This window comes from Monodelphis domestica, chromosome 1 (assembly GCF_027887165.1).
Source record: "Monodelphis domestica isolate mMonDom1 chromosome 1, mMonDom1.pri, whole genome shotgun sequence".
Lineage (NCBI taxonomy): Eukaryota > Metazoa > Chordata > Mammalia > Didelphimorphia > Didelphidae > Monodelphis > Monodelphis domestica.
Window position 1 is genome coordinate 70,242,279 of NC_077227.1, and position 26,194 is coordinate 70,268,472.

Sequence of the window (26,194 nt, forward strand, 5' to 3'; positions counted from 1 at the left end):
TGTCTTTGTGTTGATCCTAAAAGCCCAAAGTCTGTTTATATGCTTGGCAAAGGGCAGACCTAAGTGTTTAACTCCATAAGAGGTACCTCAGTTGAGCAAATCAGGGATGCTCCTGATCTTACCATTTATGCAAAGATCTTCATTGGCAAACATGAGTCTTCCCTCTACTTTCCCACAGCCAGTTTTGTCATTCATTGGCTCTGAAATAATAAGAGCTTCCTTTTCCATGTTGTTGGTCAGATGTTTTTTCAGTCATGTCTGACTCTTTGTTACTCCATTTGGGGTTTTCTAGGCAAAAGTCCTGGAATAGTTTTCCATTTCCTTCTCAAGCTCATTTTACAGATGAGGAACTGAGGCAAACAGGGTGAAGTGACTTGCCCAGGGTCAAGCAACTAATAAATATCTGTGGCTGGATTTGAATTGAAGACAAATTTTCCTGGATCCAGGCCCAGAGCTCTATGCATTACGGAGCCACCTAGCTGCCTCTATTTCCATAGCACTTTACCAGCAATGTGCTTTACATCTGTTATTTCCTATGATCCTCATCATTGCATTGTGAATTGAAGTAAGATCACCTTTTCGTTTAAAATTTATGGAAGGGAACTGAGAAATAGGAGAGATTCAGTGATTTTTCTAAGGTAACTCAGCAAAGCTTGCAACACATCAGGCTTAGAACCCAATCTTTTGACTCCACGTCCCATCCAGTGCTCTTTTCATGATCTCATATAGTCTGGCTGGGGTGGTGAGGCATATTGATATGAACTGGTTAAATAACAAATGACAGCTCAAATGCACACACATAGGAAGTGATTAAGTAAATAATGATGGAACCGTATTTAAAAGAGGGAGATAATCCATAAGTGATAGGTGAGTTTAGAGACAGAAGAGATATGGGAGAGACAGGTTTGTTCCTGGAACCCTCAAAGTTGGGCAGCTCCTTGGCCAAGAAGACTTAGAGAGGGAGGAAGAATAGAGAGGGAAAATGTGTCCTCTATGCCTCTTGACACTCAATGGTCAAAGGACACAAGAATGGGCCTTGAGAACGCTGGAAAATTAAATGTGGAGTGTGAGCAGGCCATCTGCACAACCCAGCCACATAGCACATGGCCCTGGTCAGTTTTAGGCTTTTGCTTTCCAATATACCACTAGACAATAAGCATCTGGCTGGCCCCAAAGGAAAAGGGAGCTCGTTGTGATGCCAGGGAAGGATTCTTAGATCTGTTTTAAACAAAGGAGGACTGACAAGCACGTTGACCCTCTGTTCTGAGTAAAATGATGAGACCTGGAGAGTGAGAAGGACAAGGAAAGATGGGAGCCTTCCTTGCAAAGAGAGAAGGAACCCCTGGCTCATCAGGGCCTCCTGCCCACAGAAGGGAGGGATATATGGAATGGCTGAAATGAAACAGTCTCCTTAGTGCACAGTGTACAGTCATGGCAGAGTTAGGTTTCTGCTATGCCTGTTTAGACTTGACTGGAACAGTCAGGGTGTTTCTGGATGAACTCTAAAAACTTGGGAAAGTGAGAAGGTAAGTGGGAAAATGTCACGAAACAAAGCCAGATATTTTGGGTAGGGTTATAGAACTGGCCATCCTGGGAACTGACCTGTGTCTTTTATTCTAATGATGGGAACTGGGGAGGGAGAAAGGGAAGAGAAGGTAACTAGCTAGGCCCACATATTCCACAGCAGGTAAGAAAGATACAGGGATGAGCTTCCCCTAGCCCAGAGTGAGCCTATTGGAGGATGGGGGAACTCCTCTCTTCCTGGGCATGGAGGAATCAGAGCCCAAATTACTCCAGAAGCTGGGGGGGGGTACAGAAGGGAAGAGAGAAACAGGAAGGAAATAACCATTTAAAAAACTAGAGTAAATGTGATCTGTGTTTGTAATAGGATCTAGCCTGGGGCAAAGCCATGGCTATTCTTGGCTTGGAAGAGAAAGAAGCATCCCCCTAGCACAGGGCTGGTTCCGGTCAGAGGTTCTGAATATACAGGCTTCTTTGGCCCTGGAAGCTGAGACTGCCAGTAAAAGGTGAAAGATAAGTAATCAAAAACTGCATAGTGAAGCAGGAACCTAAGGATTAACTGTTCTAAAGCTCTTTAACCACATCCATTATCCTTCAGAACTTACCCTTCTAATATCAACGCCTATAAATCTCCCATCCCTATTCTATCAAACGAAAGAATATTTATAAAATTCTTGGCACAGTGCCTGGCACAAAGTAGACACTTAATAAATGTTTGTTCCCAGCCCTTCTGATGTCGCATTGCTCAGTCTCTGTTCCTCCTCTCCATATCCCTCTCACTGTCCCATCCCTCTTATAGATCCCCCTAAAACTTTTTCATCACTTATCTTCTCCTAAAACTGTCATAGCATGCTTAATAATCATACCTTCCTTATTACTCCCATATCAGTTCTACCCCCTAAAAATTTATGTACAACTCTTCCATTATACTGGATAATTATACACTCCCTCATCTCACCTATATGTTCCCTTACAACTGGCTTTATAACTGGTGAATCAATGGCATGCATGCTGGAGGGGGCTGCTCCTTTCCCCCTCTCCACTACTCTACCTGAGGATGTTTTTCACATCACACCTAGACCTGCCTAGCAGTCCAGTGGGAGTACTTCCTCCCTCGGGGTGGCTCACATGCGGCATGAAGGTGCAGTCTGGGCATTCAGTCTCTAAAAGGTTTGCCATCACTGCCCTATAATCTCAATAACTGTCCCATTACATACTACCCATTTGCCATAAATGCCTTTTATCCTGCATAACTCTTTCTTCTCCATATTCTCCCATAAATCCCCCTCCCACTATTGCCCTATGACTTCTTCACCTCCTATTCATATCAGCTATAGCTATGTTTCTGCCTTTAGCTGTGGGGCACTTCAAAGATACTCCAAAGATATTTGAGCTCCTTGCCTAGATTTGGAGATGGTAGTCCCGGGTCATTTCTTCTGCAATGAGAATATAGAATCTAGACTGAGTAGGTACCTCTTTTATTAGCAGGATCCTGACCTTATCTCTTCCCCAGTCCTGGTCTCCTTATTCCAATTCAATTTTTTCTTGTCATTCTATGATTCCCAATGGTTATTTACAAAAGCAGGTTGAAGGAATGTTAAGGATCATGGGCCACCAGACTGTGAGTCCAGACAATCAGATTCTCAAGGAGGCTCTGCTGTTAAACTTCAGTTACTGGAACTTAGGGCTGGCCCTAAAAGGGCAAGTGAATTGTTATGGGTTATACCTGACTTCATGGGATGGAGAAATAGAATCTAGGAATCTATAGACCTGACACCTTATGTGCATCATTCTGCAATCCCCCCCAAGATTAATCAATTAATCAACCAACAGCAAGCATTGTTATGAGACAGACCCTGAGTTAAATGCTAGGGATACAAAGGAAGACAGAAATCATATCTTCTTTCAAGGAACTTACATTTGGAGAAGGAGGCAATATGTAAATAAATAGACATGTTACAAGATATACATAGAGTAGGTGAAAGAGACTTGGATCTCCAGGAGAAGTTGAAGAAGTAGCTGGAGCTGGAGAGACATTGTAAAGAGTAAGTAGGTGGTAGAAGTGATGGAGGAGGGTTGTTCAGTTTTTTCCAACTCTTTATGAACCCAATTGAGATTTTCTTCGCAAAGATACCATAGTGGTTTGCCATTTCCTTCTCCAGCTCATTTTACAGATGAGGAAACTGAGGCAAACAGAATTAAGTGACTTGCCCAGGGTCATACAGCTAGTAAGTGTCTGAGGCTAGATTTGAACTTAGGAAGATCAGTCTTCCTGATTCTAGGTCTGGGGCTCTATCCATTTTATCACCTAGCTAGCTGCCCAGTAGAAAGAGGGAGTGGGATAGAAGCACAGGTAGAGAGTCCTAATATCATAGTGTTTAAAGTTGGAAGGAACTGTAAAAATAGACTTGAATCCAGGACTTCAATCTCCAGAAATCCTTGCTCCACTTCCCCAGAATGCTTTGTAATCTCACTGGGTTCTCACCTGGGCACAGAGCAAAATCATTTTTAGAGGGTCTCCGCCCACAGCGGGCTCTCTTCTTTCCTGGCTCCGCTGGCAAACAGACGCGTCTCATGATGTGAGTGAAATTTGGGTGGGCCTTATGGCCCACCTAGCATGTGCTTCTCTTGCTTGTATTTTCTTAACCCTTGACCTTTAATAAACCTCTTAAAAATAATACTCCTTGCAGAGAGAAACTAATTTCTACCTGCATCAGTTTCCCTAAATTTTAACTGTTACAGAACCATAGAGGACATTTTGTCCAATCTCTTAATTTTATAGATAAGGTTAAATAATTTGTTCAAAGACACACAAATGGGTTTTGAGATAGGTTTTGAATCTAGGTCCTCCCTCTGATTCCAAATCCAGTGTTCTTTTTCTTGCAAAAGGACTCAGAAGTTTTGTAGGTAGTGTGTATATACCCACATATACACAGGTACCCTGACACTGAGCCATAAGCCACAAACAGGTACACACTCATGTCTTTTTTTTTTTAACCCATACCTTCCATCTTAGAATCAATATTGTGTATTAGTTCCAAGGCAGAAGAGTGATAAGGGCCTGACAATGGAGGTTAAGTGACTTGCCCAGGGTCACACAACTAAGACGTGTTTGAGGACAGATTTGAATCCAGGACCTCATTCATACCTTAATCCTTAAATGCATGGAAGTATGCACATATAGATAACACTGTAATGCAGATATATCCTCATATACTCCATCGTGCCATGTCTAACTAAAAGGTATTACTCTAAGTATGTCACAATAATGCCATTCTTATTTTTACATAGCCATTTCACGAGATGAAACACATTAATGAAGCTAAGGGCAAAGGTTCATATATTCATAGGCATATGAATTATATTGTGTATTTTTCAAGCTCTTCTGGCATTAAGATAATCACAAGTCTGATGGGAATACCAAGAGATTTTTTAGGGCCAGCTCCTTATCTCCAGATGGGACTTCCCACACATTTATTAGGAGCCTATGTAGAGATGCTAGGTATGGGGGAGGTGGGGTGGAGATTCAGATAAATAGAATTCTTGACCTTACCGAACCTAGAAGCATTCTGAAACTTAGGAGCTAAGAAGATCTGTCTCTGAATATTTTCTTAGACTTGCTTACTATCTGTGTTGGAATAATACAACATTATTCCAAAAGTCAGTCATGAAGATGACTGTGGAGTGATTGGAGTTTGGTCAGTCATCAAAGGTACCAAGGTCATCCACTGCATCCTGGACCATTGCCAGTCATTCTGATTTTTTTTTCCACTTTAAACATTATTTTATTTGGTCATTTCCAAACATTATTCATTGGAAACAAAGATCATTTTCTTTTCCTCCCCCCCACCCCCTTCCCACCACCTCTCCCATAGCCGACGCACGATTCTGATTCTGATTCTGATTCATTCTGATTTTTGTATTAACACTGGACTTGAATGACTCTGGAAGAGAGAGTGAAGATGATGACTTTGTGCAGCTTTGCCTCACTTAAATTCAATTCATATAAAAGTCAAGACCTTATTCCATGATGCTAGTGGTCCTCTCCAAAAACCAAGATGGACCAATGAGCTGTGTGACCCTGGGCAAGTTACTTAACATAGCATCACCGGTCAAATGAGATAATACTACCTACCTTTTAGGATCATTGTGAGGCTCCATTGAAATGATATATGTAATACTCTGAACATCCTATAATAAGGAAAGATTTATATGAGTTGATATAGAGCAAAGTAAGCAGAACTGGGAGAACAGTTTACACAGTAACAGCAATATTGTATGGTGATCAACTGTGAAAATGTGGCTACTGGCAGCAATGCAATGATTTGGGACAATTCTGAAGGACTTAGGATGGGCAATACTATCTACCTCCAGAGAAAGAACTGTTGGAGTCAGATGGATATGGATCAAAGCAGAGTATCTTTCACTTCAGTGTATTTTTAGTTTTATTTGGGGGTGTGGGTTTTGTATGAGTGTATTCTTACAATAATGACCAATATGGAAATATGTTTTAGCTGATAATATATATAAGGCCAAGATCAACTTGCTTACCATCTCTGACTGGGGGGAGAGGATTGAAGGAGGGAGGTGGTTTGGATCTTATAATTTTGGAAAACATGTTGAAAATTATTATTACATGTAATTAGGAAAACAAAATATCTTTGAATTTTAAAAAATCCTATAATACTGTGCAAACTGAACTATTATTATTATTATTATAGTCTAATGGAGGGGGTAGGCAACACACACCCAAACAGCAAAAATACAAAATAGTAAAGATGCAAAGATGCAAAATACCATATGGTCTGAGGAAGGAAAGATGATCTTCATTGTTTCTAAGATGAAATGCATATTCTTTAGCTTGGCATTCCAGCCCCAATCTAATCTGCTTTTCCAGGCTTATTTCACATCAATCATGCATACTACATTCATTCCAGTCAAATTGGACTACTAGTTGCTTCCACCTTCCACCATTCATACAAGCCTTCCCTAGGCCTGGAATGCAGGCCCTCCTTATTTCCACCTACACCATGGAAACCTTTCTTGAATCTCCTCCCTTACTAGGGCCATCATCATATTTATCTTGTAATATAGCTATGAATATACTGACATGTTCTTTTCTTCCAATAAAAAGCAGGCACTCTGAGGACAAGGAATGCTTTCCTTTTTTATATATCTACTGTGCCAACACATAATAGATACTTAATACTTGTAGTTTGAATATACTTTAGGGTATGTCAGTGTATTCCCTGCACCTTTGGGGAGATCACAGCTATTCTACAAGTAGATATTTTCCAAAAACAGAAAATAAATAAAAAGGAGGAAAAAAAGAGTGTTTTTGTAGAGTGGGTCCGGAGTCCATATAATCTTGGATGCGACGTCTAATGACTCCGAAGATTCTCATAGGCTGCAAGTAATTCCTAGGATCACAGCTCTTAACAACTAGGACTACTCCAAAGCTGAATTGGTTGTCTAGAGAGATAGTGGGTTTATCCTCTTTGCAAGTTTCCAGGTAGGGATGTGATGACCTTTTGTTGGCTGTTTTGTAGAGGAGATGCTCATCCAGATGTGGGTCTAGCTGCGGAGTTCTCTCGCAACTCTTTCCGAAGCTGTGATCCACAGACACGCACGCTCTTCGCTCGGATATCCACAGTGTCAAATGACCCTGATCAGCTTTGGGAACTAATGGGCTTAGGGCCTGAGCAGGTGAATTAGGTAAGGGCAGAGTGCGTGGGCGCCCGCTGCGGGCCCTTTAAGGGGAGGTCTTCAGGTGGCTGGCACCCTCTACTAGCTTCGCTGGTCTCCCTCCTCCTCCAGTTCAGTTCCATTCCCCTCCCCCTACACCCACTCACACTCCTTCTCCTCCTCCTCTTCTTCTTCTTCCTCCTCCTCCTCCTCATCTCCCTCCTAGTCCTCCTCTCTCTCTTCCTCCTCCTCCGTTTACTTTTCCCTCCCTCTGGGGGTGGCTCTCACCTGGGCGGACCGGCAGAAGCAGCCAATGAGCTGACGGGGCGGGCCGCAGGGTCTGGGTAGCGGCTGCCGCCGCGATGGTCCGGTCCAGCAGTGCCGGGGGTCTTGCTGGGGCAGAGTACTGGTGATGATGGCCCTCAGTCGGACAGAGGCAGCTGCCGACCCACCCAGGTAATGCAGGCTCCGGTGACCCAATGGACTGACTGACTGACTGATGGACTGAAGGAGGGACAGATGGATTGAGGAACAGATGGCGGGAGTGCCAGTCTCCTCCAGCATGGACCAACAGCCTAGCAGACAGACCCGGTGAAAGACAGACAGACAGACCACGGGCCAGCCGGCAGGGTAGAGGAGTGAGTGGAGGGGACGGGCAGTGCTGGCAGGCAGTTAGACAGACCGACCGACCTCCAGCTAGTCTGACAACCAGACAGCCCGACAGTCCGCTCCTGAGGAGCATAGACAGGCACTGTCTAGTCCTCGCTCAATCCGCCTGCGGGTCTCGGGAATGTGAGGGGAGCAAAGGAGAGGCAGGGGAGGGGAGGTCGGCGGACAGCCAAGAGCCCCCTTCTCTCGCTGTCCCCGAGATTGCATCAGCCTCCAAGAAAGTGGGTTTGCTAGAGCCGGAGTCGAAGCCGACTGTTTCCCGTAACTTACTCAATCCCCCTTCCCTCCTCCCCTCCCCTGCCTCTCTCTGGGCCCGCAGAACGCTCTCGGGCCGCCTGGCCTTCCGTCTTCTTTCGCTCTTGCTCGCTCGTTCTCTCTCTCTCTCTCTTTGTCCTTTCTGTCCGTAGGACTTCAAACGCCTTGCCAGCTCAGTCCGGAGACGGGATCAGAGCCTGAGGCCCGAGAGGTTGGGGAGGGGAGAAGGAAACCCTCAGCCTCAGCCAGGCGCCTCCTCCCTGCCCGGAGTCCCAGGTTGCAGATTGCAGGCGCCCAGTTCGCTCGCTGGCTCTCTCTCCACTCGGCAGCCGATGTGGTGCCGACCTGTGCTCTCTGCCCTCCTGGCCTCCCAGAGCCAGGTCAGGTTCGGCTGGGGACCTCTGAGCCCACTTAGTGTTCCGAATGCATATTTGCCAATCTGCTTTATCTGACCTACCCCGCCTCTGGAGAAAGGGCAGGGGGGAAGAGGGGAAGCAGGGAAGCGGAGGGAGGTGGGGGGGGGGGGGTCTGCCCGCCGTTTGCTTTTCCACTGTATATAAACACTTTCCTTTGGACCAAGAGGTTACCACCGGCTGTCTGGAATGCCAGCGATGTTTGGCTGCTGAGGCCAGGGTGGCGGGACTGGGGCTCCTCCAGAATCCCTTGGGCTAGGCTTGAAGTCCTGGACTTTTCCTTCTAAAATCTCCCCGGTCTAGCCCCCAAATTTCTCCTTGATTTCCTTTTCGAGGGCAGTGGACTTGGGGGCTTGAAGCAAGGATACCGACCGTTTGGGCTTGGAAGTGGTCACTGACCACTAAAAGGTAAGGAAGAAAGATGGTGATTTGTTTGGGGATGTAGAGAGGCAGGTTATATTAGACTGCTGTGGGGAAAGAAGTGTTTGTTTGGCCCAAGATACTCAGACTTACTGGAGTTTGTGGACATATCCACTAATCCAAACCCTCTGAAAGGCTGGCATTGGGAGGACAGACAACCTGACACCTCCATAGTTGGAAAGACCACTCCAATTTGAAGTTGCACAATTAGGGAATATGAAAGTAAGAACTGACTTGAAGAGAGGGACGCCTCTCATTTTAGCAGTTTTAGCTCAATATGAACTACTCAGGCAAGCATTTATTGAGCACCTACTATGTGCTAGGTGCTGAGGACACAAAGCCAGTCCTTTCCTTCTAGGTATCTTATGGGGGAGGGGGTACTAAAAGTGTAACACAGCAGACCAAAGAGCCAACATAATCAGCTACATAAAGAGGTAGAATGTCTAGTCAAAGGGAGGTGATAAATGTCCTACTGTGTTCTGCTTTCTGGCTGACATAACATTTATGGTGTTGTTTCCTTCTGGGCACAAGCTGGAAAACATCCAGAAGAGAATGACTGAGTATGTCAAGGGAATTGGAGACCCAATCATTCAAAGGCCAGGTGAAGGAGTTAGGAGTGTTTTTGGACAAGAGAAGACTTAAAGGGAACACATTTGCTGTGTACATTAAATAATGATTGCAATCTTTAAATCACTATCATGTGGAAGAAGGTTGGTCTTGTTCTGTTTGACTCAAGGGAAAGAAGTGGCCCTACCTTGCAGAGCAATAGATTTAGGCAGAAAAGTCCCCTTGCAGTTAAAGCTATCCCAAAGTGAACTATATATTGAAGAGATTCTTGCTTAGATACGAATGTAGTTATATGGCCTTCGAGGCCCCCCTCTAACCAACTTTCTGTGATTCATTTTTTTAACCCTTATCTTTTGTCTTAGAAGTGGTAAAGGCTAGGCAATGAGGGGTTAAGTGACTTGCCCAGGGTCACACAGAGGAAGTGTCTGGGGTCAGATATGAACCCAAGACCTTCTATCTCCAGGCCTGATGCTCTATCCACTGACCCACCTACTTGCCCCCTCTGTGATTCATTCTTACTCAGTATCTATACTCTACTAAGGTTCCTTTCTCTTGGCACCTCTTGATTTACTAGGATATTCCCTCTCTCTGAGCCTCAGTGTCATTGTAGACAGAATAAGTCAGCTTGGAGAGATCAGAGTTGTCCCAGCATGATTCTGGCAGCTCTAACAAGGTGTTTCTCCCTGCCTGGGGGGAACAGCCGCACCTATTTTAGGCAGCTAAACCTGTGCATTAACTCATTGTTGTGCTTTGGCTGCTCTCTATGGATGGGCAAAGAATGTTGAGTCTTTCCTGTTGCATTGTTTGGAGTTACTAATAAGAAAAGGAAGGCTTATAAATTTGTTCTAATATCCCCATGTCCAAGTGGTATTATGGCTAGAGGATAGTCATTAATAACTGTTTATGAGGGTCCTTCTTTGCCTACCCTACTTATCTTTGCCTGTAACTTGATGATGTGCTACCAGTGCAACAGACATTTACATTGGGCAATCCCAAGAAAGGGGATACATTTGAATTCTGCTGTAGGAACAAGTAGCAGACTGGTTCACCCTCAAAAAATGGCAATCATAAGAAAATATAATAAGATTTGAATCCAGAATTCCTCCATTTTCTCCTTCTCTTTGCCCTTTCTCTACCCACTCCACCCAGAATTTGACCCTATGATCAGTCAGCTGAGCTAACCTCCTTGACCTAGAGACAATGGTTCCCAGTCCAAGATCCTGAATACCATGTTCGACCATCAGGCAGTACTTTGAGAAGTGGAAAAATTGAGATCTCATTCTTTAAGTGAATATTTCTAAATAAGCATCTCTGACAGTTTCTGTGTTAGGGACTGTTGTACTGGATGTCTAGTGCAATCCAAAAATCATTTGTTAAAAGAGAAATAAGGTAAAGAGGGAAGAACTGTATTGAAGACTACTTGTAGGAGGAGTATGAGTATCCTCAGAGTTGGAGTTCCATTCCACATTTTTAAAGCCTCTACTGTTTTAAGCACAAGGAATATCAATTTACCCTTTCCTCAAGGAATTTATAATCCAATTTGGGGAGAGGAGGAGGGAAGGTTTATATTCAAATTACTATGCTTCAAAAAAAGTATACTAAATGCAAAGGAGCGGCAAATTTAGCAGAGAGAGAGCAATGGGTTTGATAAAGAAAGGATCTGGGTTCCTATCTTAATTTTAAGAAACCTCAGAAAATCACTTCATATTTCTGGGTCTTTGATATCACCTCTATAAAATGATAGAGTTGAAATAGAATGATCTCTAGGGTCTGTTTAGCTCTAAATGCTATGCTATTATGGGAAGTTCAGGAAAAATGTGAGAAATCTGAGAAGAGAGCTCAAAGGCCGTGAAGAATAGCCTGTCTGAGATTAACTTTGAAGGCATAGTTCCCAAGTCCATGGCTAAAGGATTAGGCAGAGCAAGGTCTGGAAGACCAGGTGCTTTTCGAAGGGACAGTTTGTGGGCAGTAAAGAGTAGGGCAATCGTAGGTAGTCTTAGTTGAGATGTTAGACTCTGACCTCTGTACCAATTGGGCCTTCCAGTTTGCAAAAGATATGAGAATCACAGGGTTGGGATGACTGGAATTAAGCATAATGTTGGTTCAGGAACTGAAATTAGTTATAAAAAGTAGTGTAATCATTCTATCTTGGGACTGTGTTACTTGTGACTTGGGCCTCATTCTTCAAGTACTTTAACCATTGGGCAGATGGCTAGAGCCCTTTCTTGGGAAGGAACTAGTAGGAATTTGTCCATTGCCTTAAGCTCCCTGGATATTGACATTCCATAGAGATTCATCTCCTTCTCAGAATTTGACTGATGTGCTTGTGAGAACTGAAAAGTAGGAATGGTGCTGAGATGCAATGATTAAGTGGATGGCTTGGGTGGTTGGAGAAGAACATATTCAACTTTCACTTAGCAGAACTCATGAAGGGCCAGATGCTTCCTTCAGAGGAGTACAACTTCATGGAATTAGGCCAAGGCCATAGTGGCAAATGTTATTCTTTATTTTAGGCACGTGTAGGCAGGAGCACAGATAAGTATATCTATGATGAGAAGGCAGAACATTTTCCTAATCCCTCTTCCCAAGGCACTTAGCTACATATTTGATGTAACATATTGCATCTCTTCTTTCTCTGGGGCAGTACTTGGCTTGGGTGGATGGAGGATAAGCCTGGCAGTTGGGCCCTGGGAAGGGGTCTGACTCTGAGTTTTTATGGCTTTGCTATTACCTGTTGTGAGGTTCCCAGGTAAGAGAAAAGCATTTGAACTCAAAACTGATTTATGGAGGATCAGGTTCCTGAGGACCTATTTCTTCTTTCCTGAGCTGAGCCTTAGTTGCAAGACAGAGTAGTCTTGGATGTTTTCTTCTAGGGAAGAGAGAGAGAAGAAAAAGTAGAGATCCCTCATTTGCAAAGAATGTACATAAGAACTTCCAGGCACTGCCAGGCAGTTAAGCTGCCTCCTAGCCATGAGGATTCAGATGTTCCTACCAAGAGAAATCTGATTCTTCTCTCTATTTTCCCCTGCTTTACATGCTTTCTGATTTCTAGTTCTTAGACTAGGAACCAAGTATAGGAAGGAATCCTCTATGTTTCTAGGAAAAAATCCTTCCCTTATTTCCCATATGAAGGGTTCTATACTCTTGCCTCTTTATCTGTGGCTTTGTCCTGGTTCAGGGCAGCATAACTTCTCAACCTTTTCCACCCTCTCTATCCTTCATTTCATTTTTTTCTTTTGAGAAAATTTTATTTAGTTAATTTAGAACACTATTCCTTGGTTACAAGAATCATATTCTTTCCCTTCTTTCCCTCCCCCCACCCCTTCCTGTAGCCAAGGCACAATTCCACTGGGTTTTACATGTGTCCTTGATCAGAACCTATTTCCATGTTATTGATATTTGCACTAGGTTTATCCTTCATTTCTTGAGCACATCTAATTTCTTCTGAATTTCTTTGTAGCCTTAGGAAGAATCACTGTGTTTTCTGGAAGGAATAATTCAGTAGCAATATTTTATGTGGGCATTTCTCTCAACTGAAACCTATTCTCAAAGGATGGGCAATAATTAACTTATATAATGATTGTCTCACAACTCTATGAGAGGGTTACTGACAATCTTATGTCCATTTTATTTTATTTTAAACCCTTACCTTCTATCTTGGAATCAATACTGTGTATTGGTTCTAAGCAGAAGAGTGGTAAGGGCTAGGCAATGAGGGTTAACTGACTTGCCCTGGGGCACACATTGAGGAAGTGTCTGAGTTCAAATTTGAACTCAGCACCTTCCATCTCTAAGCCAGGCCTTCTCTTGTCTATTTTAAAAGTGAGAAAACTGAGGCTCAGGGATTTTGTGACTTGTTTCCACAAATGCTGCTGCTAATAATTATACAGCACTTGAAGGTTTGCTTCTGTGACCATTGCAAGGGGCTCACAAACTGATTGCAGAAGTCTGTACTTGTTCTCAAACGTGGGATTCCACTGATTCAGGATGGAAGTGTGTGCCTGGCACCATGACTGCCATTCTGACCAAGGGTCATTCAGGGGAGACATACTTCCTGCCACATTCTTTAGATTGTGGGAAGTTCTGGCCCTATAAGCCACAGCTCAGTTGGAATGCAGAGTCCTGGCTCCCTCTCTGCTCAAGGAAACTTGCTGTTGTCTCATAGAATGGCTAATATCCTTTGGTGTAGACCAGGCACAAATAAGAAGACTTTTTGACTGAATGGGTATGGGGAAAATGTTCTGGAAACTTGAAAACAGGACATAAATATAAGCTATTATGATTATGATCTTTTGGACTTCATATGCCACTATAAACAACTAGGAATCAAGGTTGCACCAATGCCATGTCTGCAAAGTTGGGAGGAAAAGCGTTCCTCATTAGAGTTAGGTGGTGTTAAAGGAGAGATGCCTAGGCTTCTGGTGACATTAAACAATTTCCAAGCACGTGAGCAAAGATTCCCAAGAAGGTGGCTCAGTGGCTTGAGAGTCAGGTCTAGAGACAGGAGGTCCTGGGTTCAAATGTGACCTCAGACACTTCCCAGCTGTGTGACTCTGGGCAAGTCACTTGACCCCCGTTGCCTAGCCCTTACCACTCTTCTGCCTTGGAGCCAATACACAGTATTGACTCCAAGATAGAAGGTAAAAAAAAAAAGATTCCCAAGAAGGCCTTCTGGCGTATTGCCAACTGGGGCGCAGGCAGGTGTCCTATATATGGAGCTTGACAGATAACACCATTCCTTATAGTTCAAAGTGCTTGCGCTGCTGTTTTCCAAAGCGAATACAAGGGACTTCAGCTTGAAGATATCTAGAGTGACTCAACTTTCTCATCTATGCAATGAGGTTCTTTCCAAGGGTTCGGTTGATTGCAGCTGTTGGTGGTTATATATATATATGTATCTATATGTCCTATATGACCATGTACAGCAATGCTTGGAGCATTTTAGCAAGGACAGACCCTGCAGCTTAGCTAAGAAAGTCCATAGGGGTTACTTGAGAATCACTTTAGAGTGCTCTTAGTTATTAGAGTCGAGCTAACAAGAAGATGCGGTATGCACAGTGGCTTCTGGGCCGTGCCAGAAAGTACCAGTGAAAGTCGTCAAGTGAGTAATGCTCATTCCAGACCTACCAGTGGACTGGCTAAGTTGGGACTTTAAAAGTCTTAAGATTTGCCTCCTAGGAGGATTGTGATCCTACATTTCCCTCGTAGAGCATCATGGGTAAAAAGTAGCACCAAACCTAATCCATCCCCACTGAAGGGGGTGGGGTGGGATTCTGCTTGTCACTGTCAGCCTGCCTGCATAGTCAAGGTGTCAGTGATGCTATCAAACCAAACATGGGACGTGTTTGTCAAATAGGAGACTGTCCTCATTTTTGCTGCTTAAAGGACCTGAGAATGAAGGCACTGAGAACAAAAACTGGATATGATCTATCCCTCCTTAAGCTGGGCAGTGGATGAATGACAAAGGAGAGAGCACCCTTACCTCCTGGACTTGTTGAAGCATGTATCCATTTGTTCTTGGGGCTCATAGATGCACTGTGCCCCATACTGTGGCTAAAACCAGGGTCTTTTCCATATGGAGAGGGTGGAGTCCACATTCATATCCCCTTTAAAAGGGCAGATCCTCCGTGGAGGATTTATGGGACAACGTGGACAAGAATTTAAAAAGGTAAATTATGGGAAGGTGAGTGCGGGGCTCTGATCTGCACTGAAGAAATGCTCACCTTGATGAGATCAACAAGGAATTAAAATATAAAACATGCATACTTTCCTTTAAACAACCTGTGAGAAAGGCAGTACGTGCATTATAATACCCATTTTTCAGATGAGGAAACTGAGACTTGGGAGATGTCAAATTCCTGTCCTAAATCTTAGACTTGAACTGCAGGACCAGTGTTATTTCCATTAGACTATATTACACTTTTCCCCTCCCCCTGAAGCCAGAGTGTGTTGTGGACCAGGGGTTAGTTCATAAGCAAAGGTTAGACAGGTCAGTTGGTTATAGTTTAATGATGGGAGTTAAACAATGACCCTGAAGTGCCAATGCTGAAAGAGAAGATCGGCTGAAATCAGAATGGGCAAAGTTTACCTGGGAGTCTGACTCAGCTCTTGTGGGACTTGCCAGGCTCAAGGAGTGGAGAGGTGACATGCTTTGGGTTGTAGTTCTCACCCTTGCATTCCCTCCCCCAACTTCACATGTGTCTACAAACCCCTTAATTGTTTTCCCAATCCAGATTCTTTCCCACACTATTGACCCTCCTGCCCAAGATTGGATGATAACAATAGCTTGTATTTATATAGCTCTTCACAGCTATAGAGCTCTTTCCTAATGTATTGCCTCATTTGGAAGACCTCCAGTTGACATTTGACTTTGTGGTCTGGGCAAACTTGCACTTTTCCTTTGGGGTAGATAAAATGCAGAATCTAGGCTCAATTCTCCTTAGAAACATTTCCCAGTGGTCTGGGAATATGCCTGGCCTCCTCAGGGGTGGTGGTGATGGGACAGAAGGGGAAAAGGGAATAAACATTTACTCTATGCCATGCCAATATTCACAAATATTAGTTAATCCTCATAACAACCCTGAAGATGGGTTGTTCTGAGTTTGAATCTGGCCTCAGATACTTCCTAGCTATGTGACCCTGGGCAAGTCATTTAATCCCCATTGCCTAGCTCTTACCATTCTTCTGCCTTATACTTATTATTGACTCCAAGAGAAAAGATAAGGGTTTTTTAAAAAGACAAGGTTACCTTTGTTTTCTTTTTCTAGTGGGTGGCCCTTCATACTCCCTTGGTTACTTGGCGAGAAAGAGAAAGTGAGTAGAATGGAAGGATGATTGGGTTTGGAGTCTAGGAGTCATGAGCTTGATCAGTTAAATTCTCTGAACCTGTTTCCTCCTCTGTAAAATGGAGATAAAACAAATAATATTATCTATCTCAGAGGGCTATTTGTAGTATACAATGAATGAATGCTTGTAAATCTTGGTGAACCTTAAAGAGCAATGTTCCCTTTAAAAAAACAACCCTGATAGAATTTTTTTTTTTAGCTGACTAAATGTCAAATAAAAAGAGCCGTCTATAGGCTCTGAAATTGGATATTTCACCCCATACATTCTCTTTGGTGTGGATGTGCCTAATGGTGATCAATGTGGAATGGAGTTAGGGTAAAATATTTGAGCATCCTGCTTTGTGTCTTGAATCCACCTGTTTATTCATATGCTGTCTCCTCCATTAAAGTACAAGCTCTTTGAAGGCAGGGACTATCTTTTGCCTTTCTTTGTACTTCCAGTATTTAGCACCATGACTGGTCCATAGGAAGGACTTAACGTACGGATAAACTGATCTAGTCCGGTCCCTTTTAGGAAAAGAGGAAATCAAGGTCCCAAAAGAGAAAAACCTCCTGTTTGTCAGTGGGATTAATTGGCCTTATTCTGCCTCTAGATGTGTTCTGGCCACAATGCTCTGCCTGCTACCTGGGCAGCCCCCCATCATCTCTGTTAGCTTTCACTATTATCTCCTAACTATTAATTGAGACACTTACAAAAATAAAGATGCAGCTTTCAGCTGAGTTCCCAGTCTCCTGTTCCCCAAACACTCAGCACATTCACAGTGAACTCTTCCCTCGTCTTTGGTTGGAAGGGTTTGTTCTATTTCAGTCCCCAGAACAGGGAAGGAGAAGAATCGGTGAGAGATAATTACGGTGTTTGCAGCTTTTAAGTGTATGTAATTCTGGGTGTGACTTTCAGAAAACTTCTCCCTTCAGGCTGAACATTTCCCTTTCTCATTCCAGCTTCCAAGGCAAGAGGGGTGAACACTAGCAGAAAAATGGAATGTTAGCCCAAGCATGTGAATGCAGATACAGAGAGAACTCCAGGAGAGAGCTTCACCTGCTTCAGTGAAAGGAACCAGTCACAGGTCTGAGCATCCTCCCCCAGGCAGCTTTTCTTCACACCCTCGCCCAAAGACCTGTGTACCTTTGGGATGAAACCCTTTTCCTACCGCTTCTCCATCCCCCAAGTGGTTTGGGCTTAATGACTGTACTCCTCTTTGCTGTAGCTAAGCCAGCACTGTGTAGGTGGGGTGTCGATGTGAGCTTTGTTAGTGGGTCCGAAATGCGTACTAAATGCGCTAATAATGAGAGAGACAGCTTGGGGCCAATATGGTGGGTAGGTGGGGTAGGAGGATAGGTGGGGGAGAGGTATAGGATTATGAACAAGAACAACAATCAGAGGAGAGGAGTGAGTTAATCAGAGGAGGAGTTGGCAAGAACAACTCGGAGAAGGTGACTGAGGCTACATCTCCATGGAGAGAAATATTTCTGGAGAGGAAGATTTCTGGTCTGGAGAAGCAGGGGCTACCATACATCATATGCCAAAGGGAGAGCCATGACGTTGCAAGGTCAAGGTTCAGGGCAGTCATGAGTTGTCTGAGGTCATATAAGGTAATAAATAGTAAGAGGTAGTCCCAGGACTCTGACCTAGGCCATTTATCTCTAAGACTAGTGTTCTCTCTACTACATCCTCCTGGGGATGGAGATCAGGAGGTCTTTCTGCCCCTCCCTCCAGGATTTCTTTACTTAGGGTAGGACAACATACATGTGGTCCCAGGCAACTCTAAGAGGAGAAGGGCAGAAGAGATGCTCATCTGATCTGATAGAGGGAGTTCCTTACCAGATGGAATTATTGCTCTAGAAAAACAAGCATATGTAATAAACCATCCATACTATTGACCTTATTGCAGTAGTCATTCATTGCATTTGGGGTCAAGATAGAAAGTGAAAGGAACTCAATTCAGAAATAATTCTCAGGCCAAATGTGGAAAATCAACAATCATTTCATTTAAAGAACCCCAAACATATTTTACTTGTTAGATTTTTTATTATATTTGTTATTTCTTTGCTATGTTAACTAGCCATTGGGCTATAAGCTTAGTGATCAGGATATTCAATTAAGAAAGCCCAAGTAAGGAATAGTTACACAGTGGATAGAGTGCCACACCTGGACTTGGGGGGAGCTGGCTTCAAATCTAACCTCAGACACTTCCTACCTGTGTGACTTTGGGCAAGTCATTTAATCTCATTTGCTTAGCCATTGCCTTTCTATCTCAGAGTAGTTACTAGGACAAAAAGTAAAGTTAAAAAAAAATACCCAGCAGTAAGCTTGAAAACCAGGGAACTACATTCAGAGAAGCCCCATTCCCTGGCCACAGGGAACCTTCCTTGAGGAAGATGAGAAGGCAAAGATGAGAAGGTTTGACAAGGCAAAAGGTCCCAGGTCCTGAGAATGTGGGTTGGCAGTGGAGAGAGGTGGAAGGTACTGTGCGAATGTGACAATCAATTTTATCCCTCCTCTTCTGGCTTTTGGGTTGTGTATAGGGTTCAGCCTGGGCTTACCGTCTTTTGGGGCCCACCCTAGCCCACATCTTCCCTTGTACTGGCAGCATTGTGCTGCTCTACTGTCTGGAGGTGGGAAGTGGTAGCAGGGAGGGTAGTTCTTGCCAGTGTGTGGGCCTGTCTGTCTCCACATGCCCATGTGGGGATGTGAGCATGAACATTATTGCATTACTTAGGCCAGGGGAAAAAAGCTGATAAGTGTTACTGGAATAATGTTATTATACTCTTATTATCTCTATTGTGATTAGTCGTGGGAGACCTGTGTGTGTGTGTGTGTTTGTCGAAGTGTGTCAATCTGTGATCTTGGTATATCCATCCATCTGTATGGGGGAACCATAGAGCTTACTGCTTCCCTCTAGGCTGCATTATTCTGTTTCCCTTTAGTCCCTGAGGAGCATCCATCTTTCTCTAGTTGGAGCCCAAACTGGACTTTTCCCAAGGGTAGAAGAAGAAGCAGCCTCTAGGACCCTATATAGAGGGGACTTTATTTTGGTGGGGGGGGTAGTTTATTTCATTAGTTATTTTCAAATATTTTCCATGGTTACAAGATTCATGTTCATTCCCTTCCCTCCTACCACCCCCCTCCCATAGCCAAAGAGCAATTCCACTGGGTTTTACATGTGTCATTGATCAAGACCTATTTCCATATTGTTGATATTTGCATTAGGGTGTTCATTTAGAGTCTACATCCTATTGAGGGGACTTTAGTGTGACTCAACAAATCCATTTCAGTGAAAGCCTCAGTTGTGAGCTCACAGACCTCCCTGAACAGATCCAATTGGAGCTTAAGATGGGAGATTTAGAGCTGGGAGAGGTCTTAGAAGCAAATGAGTCCAATCCTCTCATTTCACAAATGAGGAAACTTAGGCAGCATTAGGTTAGGTGACTTGCCCATTTGGGCTTCTCTGCCAGGCCTCTTTTGGAGAGGTTTGAATATGGGGTTCACCTGTCTAGGTGACCAATTGACACATCTGTATTAAGGACACATTCAAACCCCCCTCATTTGATTTCCAAGCTCTAAACTCATTCCTAACCCCAACTGCAGATTTTGGCTCCAAAATCATGCCCCGGGAACATGGGGTATCTCTGAAACTTTCCTCTCTTCTCATTTCTAGTTTATCCCCCTCTCTAGCGCTTTCCATTTGTTATTCTATTTCTATTTCTATTTCTACAGTACACATCGTCACTTCAGTTGTGCAATGGTTTTCTTACAAATGCCAGTGAGTCCCAGGTACAGAATATATGTAGGTGAGGACAGTTACAGTTCCCAGCCTCAGTTACTCACTCATTCCAGTTTGAAATATCATAAAAATATAGAATATGATTAGCAAACTTGACTCCCCTCAATTTACAAATGAGGAACCTGGAGACTAAAGAGAGTATGTGGCTTGCCAAGGCTAGTGCAGGGCCAGAATTAGAATTGAGGTTTCCCTTATCTCTTACTACCTATGTGATATTGAGCAGCTTACAAATTCTCTCAATCTCTAAAATGAGGAGTTGAACTGGAACTTTGGGGTCCCTTTTAGCCCTAAATACATGTTATTCTATTCTCCTGACTCCTCTTTCTACTTACCTACCATGCTGCCACTTCAGGTTCTTCTGGATCTTCATTTCACCAGTCTTCTAATTCATAAGTGCTTTTCAGTCTTGGTCTTTGGGGTCATTGCCCACTCTTGGCACTTCACCCTTGTTTTCCAGTTTTCTACCCAGGTTAAACCTTATTGTTCAATTCCATGGGTCCCTAGAGAAACAGTCATTTTCTCTTTGGGCTCCAAGTGTACCTTGCAGGTCCAATCATGTTACAAATAGACATCCCCTGCTCCCTTGTGCCACATACAGTGGCTTCTTGTGCTTGCTACAATCAAATACAAAATCCTGTCTGGCATCCAAAGCCTTTCATAATTTATTTCCCCTGACCCCTTTCCAGAGTTCTAATACTTGACTCCCTACCGTGTATTCTTTGACACTCTTTCTTATTGTTTCTCCCTTCAACAAAACCCTTCATCGCTCAGCTCTGGGCATTTTCTCTGGCTATTCCCCTACCTGGAATGTTTTCCCTCTTCAAATCAGCCCTCTGTCATCCCTGGCTTCCTTCTAGTCCAAATTAAAATGCTATCTTCCAAAGGAAACCTTTCTAAACGTCTCTAATTCCTGGTGCCTTTTTTCTTTGATCTCCACTTTTCCCTGTACAGAGCTTGTTTGTTCATTAGTTTGCTTTCTCCCCCATTAGATTGTGAGGTTCTTGAGGGCAGGAACTGACATTTGCTTCTTTTGTATCTTCAGCACATAGCACAGTGCTTAGCACATAGTAGGCATTTAAAAGATGTTTATTGGAATTGTGCGTCAGCTACAGGAAGGGGTGGGAAAGAATATGATTCTTGTAACCAAGGAATAATGTTCTAAATTTACACCTCTCACATGCACCACTGATGCTCTGATTATGTCTTTCAGCTTATTCACCTCTCTCTCTGTTATCTAGGCAGTTCCAAGATTAATTATTGGGGGGAACCTAATCCTGTTTGCAACTTTCCCTTTCTTCACCTTATCACTAGGGTTCATTTCTCACTGAATATAACACCATCTTTTTCTATGCCCCACCCTGGACTCCATATGAACTTTGGATCTTAACTCAACTGAGCCTTGTATTTTCTTCTTGGAAGAAATAGCCTTGAGGAGAGACCTTGAAGGAAGAGAAGGCTTTCAGCAGGAGATCAGAAGAAGTAAGTCCCTGGGGAGAATATGTTCCCAGAAGACAAAATTAGGAGTCCTAAATGGAAGTTTCAGGGAGTCTGGGTTTGACTGAACATAGTCCCAATTATTTTATTGTTGTTTAATCATTTTCAGTTGTGTTCAACTCTGATTCCATTTGGGGTTTTTCTTGGCAAATATTATAAAGTAGTTTGCATTTCCTTCTTTAGCTCATTTTACAAATGAGGAAACTGAGGCAAATAGGGTTAAGTGACTTGCAATGGGTCACACATCTACTAAGTGTCTGAGGCTAGATTTGAACTCATGAAGATGAGTCCTCCTGATTCTAAATCCAGTGCTCTATCCACTGTACCACCTAACTGCCCCAATCCTAATTTCTGGAGCTATCTAAAAATAGAGTGATGGCTCTAGAGGTGTCATGGGCTCCCTGTCACGACCCTTGTCAAGGACATTGTAGGGAACAATCCTGTTCTAGGCTAGGTTGGATGTAGAGGGTCTCTGAGGTCCTGGATTCTGGGATCTTTGATTCTCTCCTTTCCTTTACCTCTCATGCTGAAATAGTTTCTTAGTTTTGCTGCTTTTTTCCCATCACAGAGTCATCTCCCATCTCAACTCTTGACTCTCACTTTCTCATCACCCTATCCAGGCTCCTATCACCTCTTCCTCTGGATTATTAAAAAGAGGTTCTCAATTCTTCTTTCTGAGGTCCCTTCCATCTCCGAGAATCTGCTTTCCTCTCCAATCCATCCATCCTTTCATACAACTGCCAATATAACTATCCTAAGGACTAAGGATCATTTGATGGGTCAGCCTTCACTGGTTGTTTGTTGCCTTGATGGTAAAATACTAACCTCTTAGGCTAGCATTTAAGGGCCCCATACAATTTGTCTCTAACTTACCTTTCCAATCTTATTTGACATTGTTCCCCTTCACATCTGTCTCTTCCCTGTCAGACAACTAGCTGTTACTCCCCCGATCCGGGATCCTCTTTTCCTGACAGCTGAAGGTTCTCTCCCCCTCCTCAAATTCTCTTTTAGTATTTTGTCTCCATCTCTGTTTTATCTGTGTAACATTTTTGCTGTTATTGTATTTATTTGGGTACATCTTTTATCCCTCCTAGTAGACTATCAATGGCCCTGAGAGCAGGAGCTGGGCCCTTTGAAAATTTTTTGTATCCATGGCAAGTAGCTCAGTCATTGCATTTAGTGGGTGCTTAATCAATATTTGATTTAATTGTATTAAATCTACTGTTCCTTAAAGTGTAGATGCAATCCAAGCAGATTCATTTATGTGTTAGTAACGCTTCTGAAGTTTCTTATAGCAACAGACACTTTTTACACATACGTATATGTTGTGTTTCCTGCCTTTTATATGCCTGTGATTCTCAGCCTAGAAAAATAGAATATCTGTTGGTGTGTATATATATATATATATATATATATATATATATATAATTTTAGATTGTAAGGGCATCAAGAAACTACTGGCTTTGGGTGTGGGCACAGTGGGGCATATGCTAGGGGTGTTCGTTTACCTTCTTTCACATAAATTCCCCCTCTCAGCAATGAAAAGGTTTCTGGGGACCCAGAGAGAGGGCATAGGACAAGGTAGGGGAAAGAGTATAATGAGGCAGGTAAGGAGGAAGAGATTTCTGTGGGTTTCTTTGTCTTGAGTGACTTGAAGTCACTAGCTTTTTTTTTTATATAACTTACCTAAAACCATTAATTGTTTCTCTGAAAAGATGCTAGAGTAGGTGAGACAATGTTACCAGGGCACTTACTTCTAACAATGGGGCTGGCTACACTTCCTTAATGACTTAATTTTGAAACTGTGTTGTTCCTAGGCCCTCTTGGCAGGCTCTTTTGGTGGAAGGAACTTTAAACCATATTAATAAGTACACAGTATTCTGCAGAACCTGAGGTCACAAAGTGGTCATGGACTCCTTCAGAACTATGCTAAGACTATACTTGATGTGGCATAACAACTCAGGCACAGGGGATACCATGGGAAAAAGGAAATCATTCCCCTGTTTCTTCTCACCCCAGGTCCACTGGATTTCTTTCTGCAAGGATCTGGTATACCAGCAGAGAACACTGATACACTTTGGGTCCAAGATGTGCATAATGGTATAGACTTAATGTAACCAGAATCCTCCTTGCCTCTTTCTTTCCATCCACGATTGCTTCGTGAATGATGAACATTAGTTTCAAATTGCTTCTTCTCTTAAAATACACTAGCAGAATAAAGATGCTGCGTGGGTAGAAATGTCTGTATACTCTCAAAGCACAATGGTCCCACCTGCCCCCCTTCCTACTCCCATGGTTCAGCTGATATAATTTCTAATGATTCAGAACAGACATTAGGCAGGGCAAAGCATTATGGGCCCCCCCTCCCCAGTGCCCAAAATATACAACCTTGACGTTGCCTTTAACATGAAATTAGAGAAAACGTCAGCATTATGGTTCCAGGAGTTGGGCTTTGGTTTGTTCTAGTCAATAAAGAAAATTCGATGTTTATAATAATAGCATGCTTCTTAGATCTTTTGTTGGGTTTCTGATTTCACTTTGTGGTGTAGTAAGACAAATGGAAAGCATTGGTGCTTGACAAGAGCCTCAGGATATTTACGTACCAGGATTTCTGTAGATTATAGAATACAAGGCAAATTGAGGTCTGATGAAAGAGAGGGAAATACTCCAAGTGACTCAATTTCTGGATACCAATACCATTCTTCACCCTCTTCTCCTCCATTCTCGTCATCTTCCTTTTGACCTTCTTGTCACTTACATTCTTCACTGACTTTATTTTCATTTTCATTTTTTTACTGACTTTATTAAAAAAAAACCCCATTACCTTCTGTCTTAGAATCAATACTAAATAATAGTTCCAAAGCAGAAGAGTGGCAAGGGCTGGGCAATGGGCATTAAGTGACTTGCCCAGAGTCACACAGCTAAGAAGTGTCTGAGGCCAGATTTGAACCCAGGATCTCTAGCCTCTCTATTCACAACATAGGTCCAATCTATCTTTCCAGCCTCCCTATACATTGCTCCCCCTCCCATCAGTTACAGTCCAGTCAAAGTGGCCTTTGTTTGTTTGCTTTTTGTACTTTATTTTGTCTCCCACCTTTATAGCTCTAGACCAGCTAGCCTCCATACCTGGAATTCTGCCTGCCCCCATCTTGTGTACACCTCTGTGAACTTTAAAAATTATTCCACCCTTCTCAGACAGTACTTTAGGGGAAGATAAAGTTGTAATCTCCTGATTGAACAATGAAGATACTTAGTTCTCACCTTATAGTGAAGCTAGACCTTTAAGCTAAGTCTATTTTTAGATCTTAATACAAAAAGGTGTTAAGTAACTATAAAGGTTAAATTAATCACAAAAAGGTCAAGTAACTAACAAAAGGTGAACTTAACAAAGAAGTGTTAAATAACTCAAAAATCTAATCAAAGAAGGTGAGAACTAAAGAATGGGCAGTCCTGGAGAAAAGCATCTGCTGTGATTGATAGATGTGAAAATTTAGGGGCGGTGACACAATAGAAAAGATCTTTAAAAAGAAGATAAAAAGGCCAGAAGGGAAGAATTCAGACATTCAGGCATTCAGATATTCGAACTCAGCCTGGAGGAGCTCCCTCAGACAGCTTCCTTGAGACAATCTTGTGGTGACTTGGGTAAGACTGACTTTTTCCTTGGGCTCAGGGAGGCCCCTTTAGCCAAGGCCTTTAACTCCTGCCTGGCTCAGCCTGATCCATAGCAGTTTAAATTAACTCTTTACTCTCCCTCTCTCTTCTCCTTAATTCCTTCTCTCTATATTAATTAAAATCACCATAATTTCCAGCTGACTTGGGTATTTTATTATTTGGGATTTTCCCTGGTGACCAATTAATTTAGATTTTAAGTCAAAATGCTAAAATTATCTTTATACCTCAGAGAATTCCTCACTTTTTTCACTGTCCTACCTTCCAAACAACACCTTCCCTAATTCAGCCTTTCCCCTCCAACTGCTAGGAGTTTCCCTCTCAAACCACCTTGTATTTATTTTTAATTCATTTTGTATATAGTTGTTTTGCATGCACAAGTGTATATATACTATCTCCCCAAATGACTAGAAGCTCCCTTACAGAAAGAGTGGTTCATTTCTTGTTTTCATGTGCCTAGAGCTAAGCACAGTCCCAGGCACATAATCATTGCTTAATACATGATGATTGATTAATGGGTAATATGTTACAGACTAGGGGCAGCTAGGTAGCACAGTGGATAGACTGCTAGGCTTGGAGCCGGGAGGTGCTGGGTTCAAATCTAGCCTCATATACTTCCTAGTGGTGTGATCCTGGACAAATCACTTAACCCTGACTGCCCAACCCTTGCTGCTCTTCTGTCTTAGAAATGATACTAAAACAGGAGGTAAGAATTTTTATATATTCATATATACACACACATACACATGGTTAGGTATATATTTAAAATACACATACATATATACTATCTGTGTTTGTATATATGTATAAAATATATTACAATCCATGTGTATATTCAAAATACAAAATACATACTGTATATATGTACATT

The 26,194-nt window shown here is 42.8% G+C and overlaps 1 protein-coding gene across 11 annotated transcripts in view; it reads left to right on the plus strand.

The window, feature by feature from the left end:
- Window positions 1-7,356: 7,356 nt before the first annotated feature.
- GRAMD2A (GRAM domain containing 2A) overlaps window positions 7,357-26,194 on the plus strand; it is an 89,216-nt gene continuing 70,378 nt past the window's right edge. The window contains exons 1-4 of one of the 11 annotated variants that reach the window (XM_007478550.3): window positions 7,362-7,662; window positions 8,283-8,510; window positions 8,884-8,951; window positions 17,318-17,442. In XM_007478550.3, the coding sequence (XP_007478612.1) occupies window positions 17,378-17,442 (65 nt within the window). In that variant the 5' untranslated portion in view covers window positions 7,362-7,662; window positions 8,283-8,510; window positions 8,884-8,951; window positions 17,318-17,377. Of the gene's footprint in view, window positions 7,663-8,282; window positions 8,952-8,999; window positions 12,280-17,317; window positions 17,443-21,579; window positions 21,640-26,194 lie in introns of those variants that run through there. The other 10 variants (XM_007478551.3, XM_007478559.3, XM_007478549.3 and 7 more) reach the window with 10 other exon arrangements.